Raw genomic sequence first — 16,172 nt, 5'->3', positions numbered from 1 at the left:
ATCCTACGCTTGCGTCCCATTCCCAATTAGTCATAGGAGTTGCGTTGTTGTTGATAGCCAACATCCCATGGGACTATGCATGGCAGGGGCGTCTTCCTCCCTGAGTCAAGCATTGTTGACCGCATACCTCCTGGCCCTCTCACTTCGGGGCCCAGCTGGGGTCTTTCCTCTTCATCCAGAGCCATTGACTGCTGCCTTCTGCTGCCTCTGATACAGCTTTGATTGCCGAACGCTGGCTCTGGCCCTTAATTCCCAGGTCTCTAAGCAGTCTGGTTGTAGATGTCGCCACAAAACCTCTGCAGCCCACCTCCACTGGTCGGACTTCTGTGTTCCAGCCATGATGCCGTGCTTCGGCAGCTAGATTGGCATAGCGCAGATGTTTCCGCTCATAAGCCTCATCTACTGAGTCCTCCCAGGGTACTGTGAGCTCAATGATGAAGACCTTCTTGAGCGAATGGGACCAGAGCACCATGTCAGGTCTTAGGGTGGTGGTTGCGATCTCCGGAGGAAACACAAGTTGCCGGCCAATGTCAGCTAGCATTTTCCAGTCGCGGGCCAAGCGCAGCTGGTCTCGCTCTAATGGTGTAGAGCCGCTCTTCGGTGGTTTAGCCCCTTCGCGGACAAAGGTCGTCCGTAAGGGGTGTGATGCTGCTGGGGGTGGTAGGGAGTTGGTGGCAGCTCGCTTGTCCTCCAGGGCGGACGCAAGGTTTTTAAGGACTTGGTTGTGACGCCAAGTGTAGCGTCCTTGGGTGAGGCTTGTTTTACACCCTGTGAGAATGTGCCTGAGGTTGGCTGGCATGGAACAGAGGGCACAGTCCGGATCTTCACCATACCATTGGTGAAGATTAACTGGTGTTGGAAGGACGTCATATGTTGCTCTGATGGAAAAGCTCAACCGCCTCGCTTCCATGGCTGACAGATCCTTCCAGCTGATCTTCCTCTTCTCCACACTGTCCCATCGAGTCCACTGTCCCTGTTTGGCAAGAGAGACTGCCTTGGCCCACCTTGCAGCCTCCTCCTGATGGCGTACTTCCTGCACTACCATCTTCCGCCGCTCTGGTGCAGTGGCCTTACTCCAAGCAGCACGGCTAGTTAGCCCAAGGCCTCCTCTCCCTTGCTGAACATGACCCACAATGTCAGCATGTCTGAGGGCTGCTGTTGCCTCCTGGACTGCTTTTCCTGGCCTCCATTTGCGCCCAGTTGCCAAGGTCGGCGCCTTGTTGCTCACCACTGGGTCTCGAGATTCATTCAGTGTCATCTGGAGCCTGGTTTTTGCACACTTGAATTCCTCTGTTAGACTGGTGAGGGGCAGCTTGAGGACACCATCTCCATAGAGGCCTATGGTGGTAAGGCATCGTGGAACTCCGAGCCACTTCTTTAAGTAGCCTGTGACTCCTCTTTCCATCTTCTCCACTGTTGAGATTGGAACCTCATACACTGCTAGGCGCCACAACACCCGGGGTAGGAGACCAAACTGCAGACACCAGGCCTTTAACTTTCCAGGTAGCTGGGTGTTGTCGATGGACTGTAGGCTACTACTGATGTCTTTGCGCAGCTGTTGCACCTGGTCTTTGTCCTTCAGGCTTGCATCATACCACCTTCCAAGGCTTTTTACCGGCTGCTCAGACACTGTTGGGATTTGGTCATCTCCGATGAAGAATTTCAGGTCAGAGAGTACTCCCTTCACAATCGAGATGCTGCGTGACTTGGATGGTTTAATCTTCATACGGGCCCAGCTGATGTTCTCCTCGAGTTTTCTGAGCAGTCTCCTGGTGCATGGGACAGTGGTGGTCAATGTTGTAATGTCGTCCATGTAGGCTCTGAGTGGAGGGAGGCGGAAACCAGAGTCGACTCGCTGTCCACCAGCAACCCATTTTGAGGATCTGATGATAACCTCCATTGCCATTATGAATGCCAACGGAGAAATGGTACATCCCGCCATTATACCTACATTCAGGCACTGCCATGAGGTGGTAAACTCTGAGGTGGTGAAGCAGAACTGCAGATCCTTGAAGTACGACTTCACCAGCGTTGTGATGGTGTCCGGTATGTGGAAAAATCTGAAGGCAGACCACAGGAGTTAATGGGGCACAGAGCCAAATGCATTGGCGAGGTCGAGGAAGACTACGTGGAGGTCCCTTTTCTCCACCTTGGCCATTTGGATCTGGTGCCAGATCATGCTGGAGTGTTCCAAGCAGCCAGAGAACCCTGATATTCCTGCCTTCTGTACAGATGTATCGACGTACGCATTCCTTTGCAGGTACTCGGACATCCTCTGGGCAATGACCCTAAAGAAGATTTTACCCTCGACATTCAGTAAGGAGATTGGGCGGAATTGGCTGATGTTCACTGCATCCTTCTCCTTAGGGATCAGGACCCCGCCTGCCCTACGCCACACTTTGGGTATTATCTTCTTCTGCCAAGCTGTTCTCATAAGCCTCCAGAGGACCCTCAGGACGTCTGGTGCGTTCTTATACACTTTGTACGGGACTCCATTTGGCCCCGGGGCTGATGCTGTTCTTGCCCGTCGAACTGTGTTTTCCACCTCTTTCCATGTCGGAGGGCTGGTCTCAATATGATGTTCCGGGGGTTCAATGGGTGGGATATCTGATGGGATGGCCAGATGTTCATGTCGCTTTGAGTCAAAGTTTGTTGTTATCAGGTGCTCCTCTAGGTCTTTCTTTGTTGTTTTTAGAGCTCCACTTTTTTCCTTCGTGAAGAGACTTTTAAGGAACTTGAAGGGATCTTTATAGAATCGAGTTCTAGTTTGTTCTTTCTTCCTTCTGCGTTTCCGTAGGTTCTCTGCTCTACGGAGGGATGCCAACCGGGTTTTAATGTCAGCCTGAAGTGCCTCTATGCCCTCCTTTTCCACTTCCGAGGCCTTCTTCCACTGTTTCTTAAGCTGTCTCCTTTCTTGAACGAGGCGCTTGATTTCTTGTTGCCTCCTGGAAACTGGTGGGGTTGGAACCTTTCTCCCGCCTTTTGCCTCTTGCACTCCAAAGCTTTCTGCCCCGTACTCATAGATGATGTCCCCCATCCTCTCCAACTTCTTCTCCACTGTGCCTCGAAGTTTCTCGAGGGTCAAGGTAAGGTCAGTATTCACTGCTTCCCACAACTTCTTGTCACTGGCGCCAGGCCACTTCACATACGGTCTGTGCCCTGGTAGTCTCCTCTCGACTGCAGGTCTGGGAGGCTGGGTGAGTTCCACTCCTGTTGTTGGTTCCACCTCAGTTGTTACTTCGGTGCTTGAGTTTACGTCCTCCATGACAGTGGTACTGATGCACTGCAAACTATGGTTTGCGTCCAGTTGCTGTGCTTCATTCGACGGATTTGATCGCTTTCGCAGAAAGTGATCAATGCGAGGCCTCTGTCTCTCTTTACCCAGACACCCCTTCTTCCCCTGGTGGATCCTCAACCCATGGTGTGATGTAACTTTCCTCCAACCACAGACACATACCTGCATCTGTTTGTGGCCTGCTGTTGCAGCGGAACTTGTGACAGTTGCTGTGGTGATCTCTTGTGCTGTGCTCTCATTACTCGTAGTCGTTTCCGGTCCAGTCGTTACCATGTTACCATGTCAGCCGAAGGATAAAGCTAAGAACATTAACTTCATAGTTAAGAACACTATAACAATATGGAAGAAAATGAAAAATACTCTACAAGAACCAATATCACATCCCTAAAAACACATCCTTATGGAACAATAAGTTGGTAGTGTTTCAGAATTCACAGGTACATTGGTCCAAATGGAAAACTAAACGCATAGAAATCGTAAATGACTTGGTAACAGGAAATACATTTATTTCCGTGACAGAATTAAAAAGGAATTTTGAACTGACCAGTTTCAAATACATGCGACTTAAGTTACGTATCACGAAATGTCCGAGCAACCTTGAGAGAATCTTATTTGAGTCAGAAAAAGATGTTCATATGACAGGCAAGATATACAAAACCTTGCAGAGAGCCTATCCAACTGACAATCTCTTAGTTTATATTTTCTATTGGAACCAAGAACTATTGTTGGCATAAAATGAAGGGAAAGTTGGCGCTTAACTAACAAAATTACAGTTAACAAAAATGCACCCTTAATACAGTATAAACTAATGTATAGAATGTATTACAGAAAATTCACATTCTACAGCACAATGTCAGAGTCATGTTGTAAGTGTAAAACTAATAAGACTCAATAATCCATGCTTTCTGGGAATGCTATGAAGTCTGGAAGTTGTGGGCGGAGTATTACATAACTATTACAATCTAAATGTACTTTTAATCTGTCTGCGTACTTCAAGACATGTCATATGGGGGTGTAGTGAGATACCCGATGGGTGGGACGATTCTCTTCTAACCGCTCGTCTTGAGAAAACCTTTACTAAAAACGTAGAATTCAATGAAACCGCCATCATTAACACAATGGAAAAATCAAACGATTTATTATTTAACTATTGAAAGTGCGTGGGCAACGGAGAGAAAGAAAATGGTGCAGTTTCAGGCCATGTGGAGGACAATGCAGGCACTAGGGATGGCGTGTGAGCATGTGGGTCTGGGCAGAAGAGATGTAGTCGTTGTTGTTCATATATGTTTGTTTGGTGTGGGGGGTGGGGGGGGGGGGGGGGGGGGGGGGATAATACATTTAAATGTGATTTAAAAAATAAATACGTTTTGAGATGCGCCATCTCATTTTCAATAGTGTAAAAAAAAATATGTAAAAAAATGCACACTATACTTAGTAACAATAATAATATGGCAACTACTGTCTATTAACAATGGAATAATAATACAGATTTTAAACTTACATTAACAAAAAAGTTGTCCGACTACTAATAGGCCGACGACTAACAAAAACAACTGCTACAACTACTAATACAACTGAGTACCAATAATATATATATACAGTACATACATATTTACAAATATCTACACATGTTGATGTTTCTATTAGTTAAAGACACAGTTTGTTCCTAACATTTGAAAAAGGCTTTTCTTCAATTCCCCGTGTTCTATTTACCAGGTGAGGACATAGGTTTTGTAGCCAGTGACATCACTATGAGTGATGAAGAGCGCATCCAGCTGATGATGATGGTCAAGGAGAAGATGATAAGCGTGGAGGAGGCCTTGGCAAGGGTACGATGATGTCACTTCCGGGTCTTCCTACTGTATGTAGTTTCCTCCAGATACTGTACTGGATCTCTCTTCTAAGGATGTACTGTAGGAGTCCTCTGCAATTACTGGAAATTGAGCACCTCAGTAGGATTTATAACGAGGGAATACAAGTCTGATTGGATCACGTATTTATTGTGCTTCTTTAGCTCTTATAGTGCCATATTTGGATACTTATGGAGTCTCCTTCTCCTCTCTTCTCTCCCCTCTCCTCCTCACAGCTGAAAGAGTTTGAGAGCCAGAGCCGACAGAACTGCAGCACTGATCTTACAGAATGGCCTGATGCTCCCAGTCCAACCGTGAACGAGTCCTCCAACTGCAACGTGAGTGTCGCTGACAACTCACGGATATAAGTGGTGTCACTCTGTATGGATTCGGTGTGTTTGGTGTATACCCTATGAGCTCATCGTTCTGCCATCTAACAAGGCTAGTGAGGTGTTTATGCCCCCCTCTGTCTCTCTCTGTGTGTGTGGAACCTGCAACCTGCCCACTCCAGGCCCTTTCCCCAACAGGCAGTCCTCTATTCATCCCAGTCAAAGCACCTGCTAACCCCCTATTGTGTTGCTGTGAGTGGGTAGATTCAGCACTGTGCTGTGTTATGCAGGCCACAGCTCTTTTCTGCATGGTCGGGGTGATTAGGGGGCTCAGGTCCAGCCCACATATTTCAGATTCATCTGGATGGCCTCACTCTGTTTCTCGCTCTGTCATCTCTTCGCACGGCCGTTTTCTCTATCCTCCCACTGTCACTTAAAAATAATAATGATAATTGTAAACCTAATTCTCTGTTTGTATTGTCTCCCCATCAAAACCAAAGTGTTTGCGCTTTTGAGCTTTAAATTGATGCACATTTTCCTGGAGACTTCACCCGTTTTCCTGCTAGTTCTTGGCTCCATGTCGTAGCTACAGCTTCTGACTTCAACTTTATCTTCCAATTATTACGAAAAATACTTTGAGCTGTTCTTTATCATTCTTTGAGTTTGCTCAAGAAGAATTTACAACTATAGTTCTGTAAATAATAGACTACTCTCTCAAATACTTTTAATCTCATCTCTTTTTTTTGCCAAGATGAAACCTACTCTAGACAGGCAGAATAAGCATTCTATTTAATGGTTCAAGATGCTATGCGTACTGTGATATAGCCTGTATGAAAGCCCCTGTATATTTGTACGGTGGACATTTTATCTCACTAAGATGAGATGATCTGTGACAAGACGACAAGATGAGCCCATGTGGTCAGATGTCTGCTAGGCTATATTTTAAGAAATGATAACCGTGGTTTCTGTTTCTCCTCTGGTCCACAGCTGTAGCTTTCACACATGGTTTCTTTCTCACTAACTCTGGTGAGCTGTAGCCCATTCAGTATGTCATCATAAGCGTATAAAAAGGCGTGGGAAAGCGTCTGATTTTATAGCTGTGGCGTGCTGAACTATTAATCCACTGTGAATAAACTGATGGGTTTTTTTTCTGACCACTGTCCCAGGCACTACATATGAGATGGTATTTTGGTCTGACACTTCTAACTGCTCTGACCTTTTTTCATGTAGATGGGGTATTCCAGCTTGCAAACATTTTAGTTTTCTAGCACAAACCCCTGAGTCAAACAGGCCGACCACAGTGCCTATACATAGACTGCAGGTCTACACTCTTGTTAGATACTTCATTATTTATATTGAGGTCATATGCTGTATGCAGTCTCTACCTTAACAATAATAGAGCTACGTTCTCATTATGCATTTCTCGGAAAGGGTGAAGAATCGTACTAATACTAACTTCACTTATAAACAGGTCAAATAAACATTCAAATGTACATTATTGTCACAGTACATTAGTGTCCATTTTCCTAGTTTTAAGGCATCAGAGCTACCGACCTGAGTCTTTATCATCCTTACCCACTTTTAACTGGGTCTCCTCTCCTTCCAACCCGGTTCGTCTGTTCTCTTCAGTCATGTGAGCAGTCGGATGGTGAACAGGAGGAGTCCGGGACGTTCAGACGGCTCCATAAGCTGGTCAGCTCCAGTCGTAGGGTCCGCAGGAAACTCCTCAGGATCGACGAGTCCAAGAAGCCTGGGTCTGACGGTGAGACGGGTCACTGCAGGAGTCTTATGACAAGCCCAAACACTCTTAGTCCCCATAGGAGAACTCTATTGAGAACCCTATGTGGAAAGGGTTCTACCTGGAACTATAAGGGTTCTACCTGGAACCAAAAGGGGTTCTTCAAAGGGTTCTCCTATAGGGACAGCCAAAGAACCTTTTTTGGTTCTAGATAGCACCTTTGTTTCAACAAGTGTAGGGTGAAGACCATAGTGCACCAGATATGATTTGGACAAGTAACATTAGGGTCCAGATGTGAACCTTTAAATAGTCTGTAGTCTATAGCCAACAAACTGTTGTTGTTCTCTAGAGGTCTTCACTTGGCTTGTTTAAAAAAAAAGACTACTACTACTAATCCAAGTTGAGTTGTCATCCATTACACATCACATTGTCTTGCGATTCCCTGACTCTGCCACAAACCTGTCCTTACTCCTGTCACCTCCCCTGTCCCTCCCAGAGTCTCTGAGTATGGTCGGGCCTGTCCCGGGTGATGCCATGTCCTCTCTGTCCCTGTACTCTGGGGTTCAGAAGAAGCAGTCTGGCGGGTTTCACCACGATGACTCCCTGGCCTCCGCCTTGCGCGACCAGCTGACTTATGACCTCCGAGACTCGGACAGCCTGACCACCTCCCCCTCCTCCTCCTCCTTGGACACCTGCAGCAGCAACACACACACCCACAGCCTGGATACAGTCTCCAGCACCAGCCAGCGACTGTCCACAGCCTTCAGTAAGACAGGTGAAGAAAGTCACACAATTTTCTTCAGGACAATAACCCTTTCTATTAAGATGTGTTGCTATGACAAAATTGAAACTAAGCTTCAATTGCTACTTATATCCCAGTTATTTTTTATGTGATCTTTTTTTGGTTCCAAGCACCCTTCATTTGTTTTAAGCAAGATGATAAGAGTTGAGCACATTCTCTCCTTTTACCTGATGATGTAGGAGGATCCAGCCCAACCTGTAGCCCAGGGAGATACCCGGACACAGGCCCCAGCGGCGACGTGAGGGCCGGGGGTAGTGGTTCCTCCCTGTCAGAGATAGAGGTTGGTGGTGGAGAGGATGGACCCAGGATGGCCCGGTCAGTCACGGATGGAGAGATCAGGAGAGTAATCGGCCCACTCAGCTACCATGGGGTGAGTAATGTTTGGCCGGATCCCAAATGGCAACCTATTCTCTATATAGTGCACTACCAACATGGCTCTTGTCAAAAGCAGAACACTATATAGGGAATAGGGTGCCGTTTAGGAATTAGTGTATACACTGTGTAGTTTCTATATCTTTAGTCAGGGACAGTTTAGCCTGGGTGCCAGTCTGTTTCTGCTCCCTTGCCATCTCCTTATGGAATTGTAATGTTTGGCTTGACAATGACAGCAATTGAGTTGGCATGAGCACAAACAGATCTGGGAACAGGCTAGGACCGGTTGGATGTTCACTCAGTCCAAAACTATCGTCAAAACTATCGTCACAATGAACCACACTGTTGCATGTGCTTGGTTTGATGAACCTGTCAATGTCTCCGTTTGGAAGTGATGGTTTTAAGGGGGTTTATTGATTTCCTCCTTTGTGTCACAGAGAACCTGTAGCTTTGGTGGGTTTGATCTGACCAACCGGTCTCTGCACATGGTCACCGGAGATCAAGAACTCACTGTAAGTAGTTTAACAATCAGTTGAATCATTGAGTTGGGATTTTTTTGTTTTCCAATGCTTTTGTTTCCAGACCTCCCATACTTCATACTAATTTTAGAACAAAGATGGGGATGCCAGTGTGAAAGGCGTAGTCAAGTCTCCACAGACGAACCATCGAATCTCTTTGGGCAAGAAAGTGAAGTCCGTGAAAGAAACCATGAGAAAACGCATCTCCAAGAGATACCACTGCGCTCTCTCTGAACAGGTACATCAGACTTGATGCAAATCGTACGCAAAATGACCCAGTGGTCAAACCGTACTTACAATCTAGCTCGTGTCCCTGGTGGCAATTCGTTGGAGTTGGTTCATGACGATTGAGAGATTAAGCTGGAGGGAACGTGTAGTAACCATGTAATAAATCTGTAGTTTCGTCTTCTTGCCTTCCAGTTAAGCCCAGACCGTATGTCCAGCGGGCCCCAGTCCCCCCACAGCCACTCAGACACAGACTCACTGGAGAAACCCAAGCTGAAGGCTGGAGGGTCAGTGGAGAGCCTGAGGAGCTCCCTCAGCGGACAGAGCTCCATGAGTAAGTACCACCTGTGTTTTTGGGGTAGGTGTTGGGGGTCTGTCTGGGTCCACATTTATTTGTCTTGTATGTGGCCTATACTCAGCTTAATTCCAAAGTGTAGCTGTTATTTACAGTGACCAGCAGGCAGAACAGACAACTCTTGCATGTTCATTTTCCAGAGATCTCGATGTGGTTTAGATCCTTTGAGTGACCCTCTCATCTCTTGTTGTCTGCAGGTGGTCAGACAGTGGGCACCACAGACTCCTCCAACAGCAACCGAGAGAGTGTGAAGTCTGAGGATGGAGAGGAGGATGAACTTCCCTACAGAGGACCCTTCTGTGGTCGAGCTATGGTGCACACTGACTTCACCCCCAGCCCCTACGACACTGACTCTCTCAAACTGAAGGTAATGCACACACACACACACACACACACACACACACACACACACACACACGTATATTATCATTATCCAAATGGACCAATCACAGTGTTTGTTCTTGTTTTGCAGAGAGGTGATGTGATTGACATCATCAGCAAGCCTCCAATGGGGACGTGGATGGGCCTGCTGAACAGTAAGGTGGGAACATTTAAGTTCATCTACGTGGACGTTCTGGCTGAGGAGGAAGACAAACCTAAACACACCCGACGGAGGAGGAAGGGACGGCAGCCCAAACCCACCTCTGTAGAGGAACTCCTGGAACGCATCAACCTCAAAGTAATGACTAGACTTGTACAGTATAAACACAGACAAACTCACACACTCAACCTCATAGTAACAACCCTACAGTAATTGTAGACACTCACACACTTGAATGCTGTTAATGTCCTCCTCTTGTGATATATAGAGTTGAAGTCGGAAATTTACATACACTTAGGTTGTAGTCATTAAAACTCCTTTTTCAACCACTCCACAAATTTCTTGTTAACAAACTATTGTTTTTGCAAGTCAGTTAGGACATCTACTTTGTGCATGACACAAGTAATGTTTCCAACAATTATTTACAGACAGAATATATCAGTTATAATTCACTTTATCACAATTCCAGTGGGTCAGAAGTTTACATACACTAAGTTGACTGTGCCTTTAAACAGCTTGGAAGATTCCAGGAAACGATGTCATGGCTTTAGAAGCTTCTGATAGGTTAATTGAAATAATTTGAGTCAATTGGAGGTGTACCTGTGGATGTAGTTCAGGACCTACCTTCAAACTCAATGCCTCTTTGCTTGACATCATAGGAAAATCAAAAGAAATCAGCCAAATAATTTTTTTGTAGACCTCCAATCAATCAAGTTTATTTTATATAGCCCTTCGTACATCAGCTAATATCTCGAAGTGCTGTACAGAAACCCAGCCTAAAACCCCAAACGGCAAGCAATGCCGGTGTATAAGCACCGGTACAAAAGTATCTATATCCACAGTAATACGAGTCCTATATCGACATAACCTGAAAGGCCGCTCAGCAAGGAAGAAGCCACTGCTCCAAAACCACCATAAAAAAGCCAAACTACAGTTTGTAACTGCACATGGGGACAAAGATCATACTTTTTGGAGAAATGTCCTCTGGTCTGATGAAACAAAAATAGAACTGCTTGGCCATAATGACCATTGTTATGTTTGGAGGATAAAGTGGGAGGCTTGCAAGCTGAAGAACCATCCCAACCATGAAGCACGGGGGTGGCAGCATCATGTTGTGAGGGTGCTTTGCTGCAGGAGGATCTGGTGCACTTCACAAAATAGACGGCATCATGAGGGGAAATTATGTGGAGCAACATCTCCAGACATCAGTCAGGAAGTTAAAGCTTGGTCGCAAATGGGTCTTCCAAATGGACAATGACCCCAAGCATACTTCCAGAGTTGTGGCAAAATGGCTAAAGGACAACAAAGTCAAGGTATTGGAGTGCCCATCACAAAGCCCTGACCTCAATCCTACAGAAAATTTGTGGGAAGAACTGAAAAGGCGTGTGCGAGCAAGGAGGCCTACAAACCTGACTCAGTTACACCAGCTCTGTCAGGAGGAATGGGCCAAAATCCACCCAACTTATTGTGGAAGGCTACCCGAAACGTTTGACCAAAGTTAAGCAATTTTAAAGGAAATGCTACCAAATACTAATTGAGTGTATGTGAACTTCTGACCCACTGGGAATGTGATGAAAGAAATAATTCTCTCTACTATTATTCTGACATTTCACATTCTTAAAATAAAGTGGTGATACTAACTGACCGAAGACAGGGAATTGTTTCTAGGATTAAATGTCAGGAATTGTGGAAAACTGAGTTTAAATGTATTTGGCTTAGGTGTATGCAAACTTCCGACTTCAACTGTAGGTATTGAAATAAATCCACAGGTACACCTCCAATTGACTCAAATTATGTCAATTAGCCTATCAGAAGCTTCTAAAGCCATGACTGTGTGTGTGTGTTGACTACGTGACCAAAGCCTTCCCCCATCCTTTGCCACAGGAGCACCTGCCCACTTTCCTCTTCAACGGCTATGAGGACCTGGATACCTTTAAGCTTCTGGAAGAGGAGGATCTAGACGAGCTTGACATCGGAGATCCTCAACAAAGGGCTGTGCTGCTCACCGCTGTGGAGCTTCTGCAGGAGTACGACGGTTAGTACACACGCACAGAAACAAACATAGACACCAGAGGATGCTGGTGGGAGGAGTTATAAGAGGACTGGCTCATTGTAATGGCTGGAGTGGAATAAATGGAACGTTTTCAAACATGGAAACCACGTTTGACTCCGTTCCGTTGACGTCCCTTTGCTGGTGTTGCTGTGTCCTACAGGTAGCAGCGACCCGGACCGTAGCAGCCAGACAGGGGGTTCTCAGGAGAAGCTGTTACTGGACCGCCGGGGCCTCCTGGGGGACTCCCCACGAGACTCTGGCTGCTACGAGAGCAACGAGAATCTGGAGAACGGTAATGACAGCCTGACTCGACTCTGACTCTCCTCTTCTTCATCCTCTTCTTGCTGCCATGGGTCTTCTCCAACCACCTCATTCTCTATCTAAAAGCTATGGGCTCCTAATTTTGGACTGATTTTGGATCAGTTTTGCGTTTTAGATCTAATGAATACGATTATATAGACAGCAGGGGGACCTGATCCTAGATCAGCACTCTTACGCAGAGCTTTTTGAATACAGGCACTGATCTTCTGACTTAGTTTTTTTGTTGCAACAATGTATTTTCCCTTCATTGAAAATAGGGAAGAACTGAACTGATGGGATGGTATATATCTCTGCCTGTGTGGAGAAGACAGCTAACTCTTTTACACTTACTCAGTAACTAAATTATTTTCAGAGACCTGTAGTACTGTATGTGTTCCGTAGGACTGTTTTTAGACCTATACAGGAAGAGTTTTGTCTTCGTGTACTGCGTGATGGTGGTTTTGCATTTGCTGAAAATGGTGACTGTTGAACCAAAGGTGTGACGATAAGCTGTAGTTTAAAAAAGAAATTCTTTGTCAGTACTACTTACATATTTACTGTGAAAGCTTGCTTATATATCATTCTTATTGTGGTTGTTTGCTTTGGGTTTAGTCTTTAAAATCATGTATAGCATAAGGAATGGTGCTGATTTTTGTAGGCTGTTGTGAATGTCAACAGCCTCTGTGGAGAGTTTGACGTCAAGACTATTTTCCACACTTGTATATTTCTCTCTCGATTTTTGCTGTTTTTGTGTGTATATTTTTCTAGTTCAGAACCATATGTTGCACAATATTTTATGATGTGCTTAAATACAGACCTGCATTATGCAAATAATTTTAGGATTTACTAAATGGTTCAATTATACTTGGAAAAATGGGGGCGCAGCATTTTTGTTGTGCAATTATTGTGGGCGCATCAAAATGCATAGTTGTGACTGAAACAAATGATTCAAATGTCTAAGATATAAGCTGTGTATTAGAGTTGAGGAAACCTTCAAATCGGTGTTAAATACAGCTCATTGCAATCTTCCCATAGCACTTCTGATGCTAGGAGCAATACTGGCTGAGATATATTAGGTCAAGTCCCAAATGGCACCTTTTTCCTTTTGACCAAGGCCCATAGTGCACTACATAGGTAATAGGGTGCCCATTGGGACATAACGACAGTCTTTGAGCAGTTCTGAAGTGTGCTACTGTCCGAGTGAGAGCCCGGGGATGGAATAAAATACTCAGTGATGTACTATACCGGCCTGTCTACCTGCTTATTTCTGCCTCCTTTCATTTCACTCACTATCAATTCCTACCTGACAACCATTGTATACCAGTCAACTTTCACAATACAATAAATACTCTTCTTTTTTTTAATTTTCTGTTCCTCATGTATTTCTATTTTCCTCTGGAAAGAGCTTCATATAATAAAAGAAGTAACAAATTATGTGCATTATGCACACACCTGTACCTGTTTGTTTCAGGAGGGAGGGGCAAAAAGACGTCTTCTTCCATGAGCAGGTCCTCGTCCGGTTTTCAATCCAGTCACCTCCCATCCCCAGAGTCCCCCGGTCTCCCCCTCACCCCGACCCACCCCAGCCTCCCCCTGATCCACCCCAGCAAGACCACCTTACAGACCAGACCAGAGCACCAGTCCACTACCTTACCGTCTCTAGGGGCCTCCGTGAACAGCTGCAACCTTCTGAGCCCAGGCAGAAGCCAGAGCCAGAGCCATCGCAGTCACACCCACAGAGCCATGCCACTGAGGAGCTGGAGCTGTGGTAACCTAGGCCTGGCAGGTAAGCCTACTCCCACAGCCCTGGGGCTGCTCCCCCTGGGGGAGCTTCACTCAGACCAGGGCCTCTACACCACTGAGCTCCACACCCTGGAAGACATGACGCCAGCTCATAACACCATGTCCAAAGCTAAGGGACAGGGCTACCCTACACAAGAGGAGGCCCTACAGCAGTTGTCGACACACTCTGAAGGATCTTTCCTGTCCTCACAACCACTGCTCACCTCACCTTGTAGTGTTCTGTCTGATACGTTAGAGTTGGACATGGGAGTTCCCAGGTTAACAGACCTCCTTCCATACACACACCTCAAAATATCCACTCCAGCACCAGGACGTAGGCCCAAGCATCGTTCAGCCAAGCCTTTCCTGTCAAACCCATGTATACCATCATCACCCCCAGCAATGACCAGTGACGGTGGTAGTGCCTATAGGCTCTTCTCTTTAGATGGCACCTCTTTAAAGGATGAAGTTATTACAGAGGCAACAACCCAACCGTGCAGCTCAGACCCGGCAACCCAAACCTGTATCTCAGACTGTGACCTTGCAGACTGTCCTCTCCAGTCTGAAGTCCACATGACGCAGCCTGCTGGGGGAATGGAAACTATGCCTGTCAGGTCAGTCAACCTGGGACCCCTCTTGGAGGAAAGACTGGAGTCAGAGGGGATAGATCTGACAGCGGAGCCCTTCTCTGACAAGGTACGCCCTCGCCACAATTATACACTACTGGTAGTAGTACTATGCTCATGCAGTACTAAGTACTATGGGGGCTAAGTAGCACTATGTTCACTCAGGATTAAGCAGCAGTACTATGCTCATACATTTCAATGTGTGTCAATGTAAGTACTGTGTTCAGTTACATAAGGTATCCACAGTGCTGTCTACATGCAAAAGGGTACACAACACATTCACTGGCTTCCTCACAAATGGCACCCTATTCCCTATATAGTGCACTACTTTTGGCCAGGGCCCATAGGGCTCTAGTCAAAAGTAGTGCACTATATAGGGAATAGGGTCTAATTTGGGACGGACCCACAATGTTGCCCCTTTAAGCCCAGTGTTTCACTCTGACCCATCTCCACCTGCAGTATGGTCGCTATGGAATCCCCCAGTCTCTGGTCCAGAGGTACGCCACTGACCTGAACCAGCCTCTAACAGAGACCATGTATGCCATGGACCTGCTCAGACTCACACAGCTCCGCAAGCAGCAGCGCATGGCAGTGAGTGACTTTCTATACTACTACAGTCTTAATTTATTCCTTCTTTAGAACATTACAATAGGTTCAGGGTAGCATTATCTTAATGACAATGCTCTAAATGTTTTTTCCTATCCTCCATACCCCCAGGTGTGTCAAAAGCCACAGACCCTAGCGCTTGGACTAACAGCAGTGACTGACAACTGACAATTTACTGCAGCTTACTGGGTTTCCTATCAAGGTTTCATATCAAGTCATTTACCTTTGATTCTAAGCTATTATGACCATTTCTAAGCTATCATGTGAATACATGAAATACTGACTGACTACTGATTTTATTATTTTTTTTCTTCATTTAAATATTGTATAAGGTTGAGTGCCATTAAAGCAATACAAAACATTTTCTTTCAATGTACCTTTTCTGGAAAGTTAAAATGTTTTAAAGAAATCTGAGACATCTGAACACGTGTAGCCTTAACATTCTGTATACTCCCCTTGTCCTAAGGGTCAAAAATGGCCTGCCTTCACTAAACCCCTAAAATAAAGCAGCTTAATTGAATTTTAAACCCCAAATCTATTTTGCATGAAGAAACAACCTGTCATTCATCACAAACTTTAAATATCTGGGTTTTCCCTCTTCACAATGTAGACAGACTGCATTTAATCAGTGGACACCACTCGTTTTTATTACAACACACCTGTCATAATTGTTTTCTTTACTAAAGTAGAGGTTTATTATCATTATTATTGCTAAAGGTACTGCATAGGTGTAAACAATTTAGCAAGAGATGGCACTTGTATAGCCTAAGAAAGTAGCAG

At 45.5% G+C, this 16,172-nt stretch overlaps 1 protein-coding gene across 3 annotated transcripts in view; it reads left to right on the top strand.

The window, feature by feature from the left end:
* The window catches only part of LOC129811949 (SAM and SH3 domain-containing protein 1-like), an 87,504-nt gene extending 71,751 nt beyond the window's left edge, over positions 1–15,753 (top strand). For all 3 annotated transcript variants that reach the window (XM_055863741.1, XM_055863740.1, XM_055863742.1), the window contains 15 exons: positions 5,012–5,124; positions 5,382–5,483; positions 7,104–7,236; positions 7,709–7,987; positions 8,194–8,384; positions 8,824–8,898; positions 8,996–9,142; positions 9,325–9,463; positions 9,682–9,851; positions 9,957–10,163; positions 11,910–12,060; positions 12,239–12,370; positions 13,850–14,856; positions 15,246–15,377; positions 15,504–15,753. In XM_055863741.1, the coding sequence (XP_055719716.1) occupies positions 5,012–5,124; positions 5,382–5,483; positions 7,104–7,236; positions 7,709–7,987; positions 8,194–8,384; positions 8,824–8,898; positions 8,996–9,142; positions 9,325–9,463; positions 9,682–9,851; positions 9,957–10,163; positions 11,910–12,060; positions 12,239–12,370; positions 13,850–14,856; positions 15,246–15,377; positions 15,504–15,560 (3,035 nt within the window). In that variant the 3' untranslated portion in view covers positions 15,561–15,753. The remainder of the gene's footprint in view (positions 1–5,011; positions 5,125–5,381; positions 5,484–7,103; positions 7,237–7,708; positions 7,988–8,193; positions 8,385–8,823; positions 8,899–8,995; positions 9,143–9,324; positions 9,464–9,681; positions 9,852–9,956; positions 10,164–11,909; positions 12,061–12,238; positions 12,371–13,849; positions 14,857–15,245; positions 15,378–15,503) is intronic.
* The last annotated feature ends 419 nt before the right edge of the window (positions 15,754–16,172 follow it).

This window comes from Salvelinus fontinalis, chromosome 15 (genome assembly GCF_029448725.1).
Source record: "Salvelinus fontinalis isolate EN_2023a chromosome 15, ASM2944872v1, whole genome shotgun sequence".
Taxonomy (NCBI): domain Eukaryota; kingdom Metazoa; phylum Chordata; class Actinopteri; order Salmoniformes; family Salmonidae; genus Salvelinus; species Salvelinus fontinalis.
This window is presented reverse-complemented; position numbering and strand designations above follow the sequence as displayed.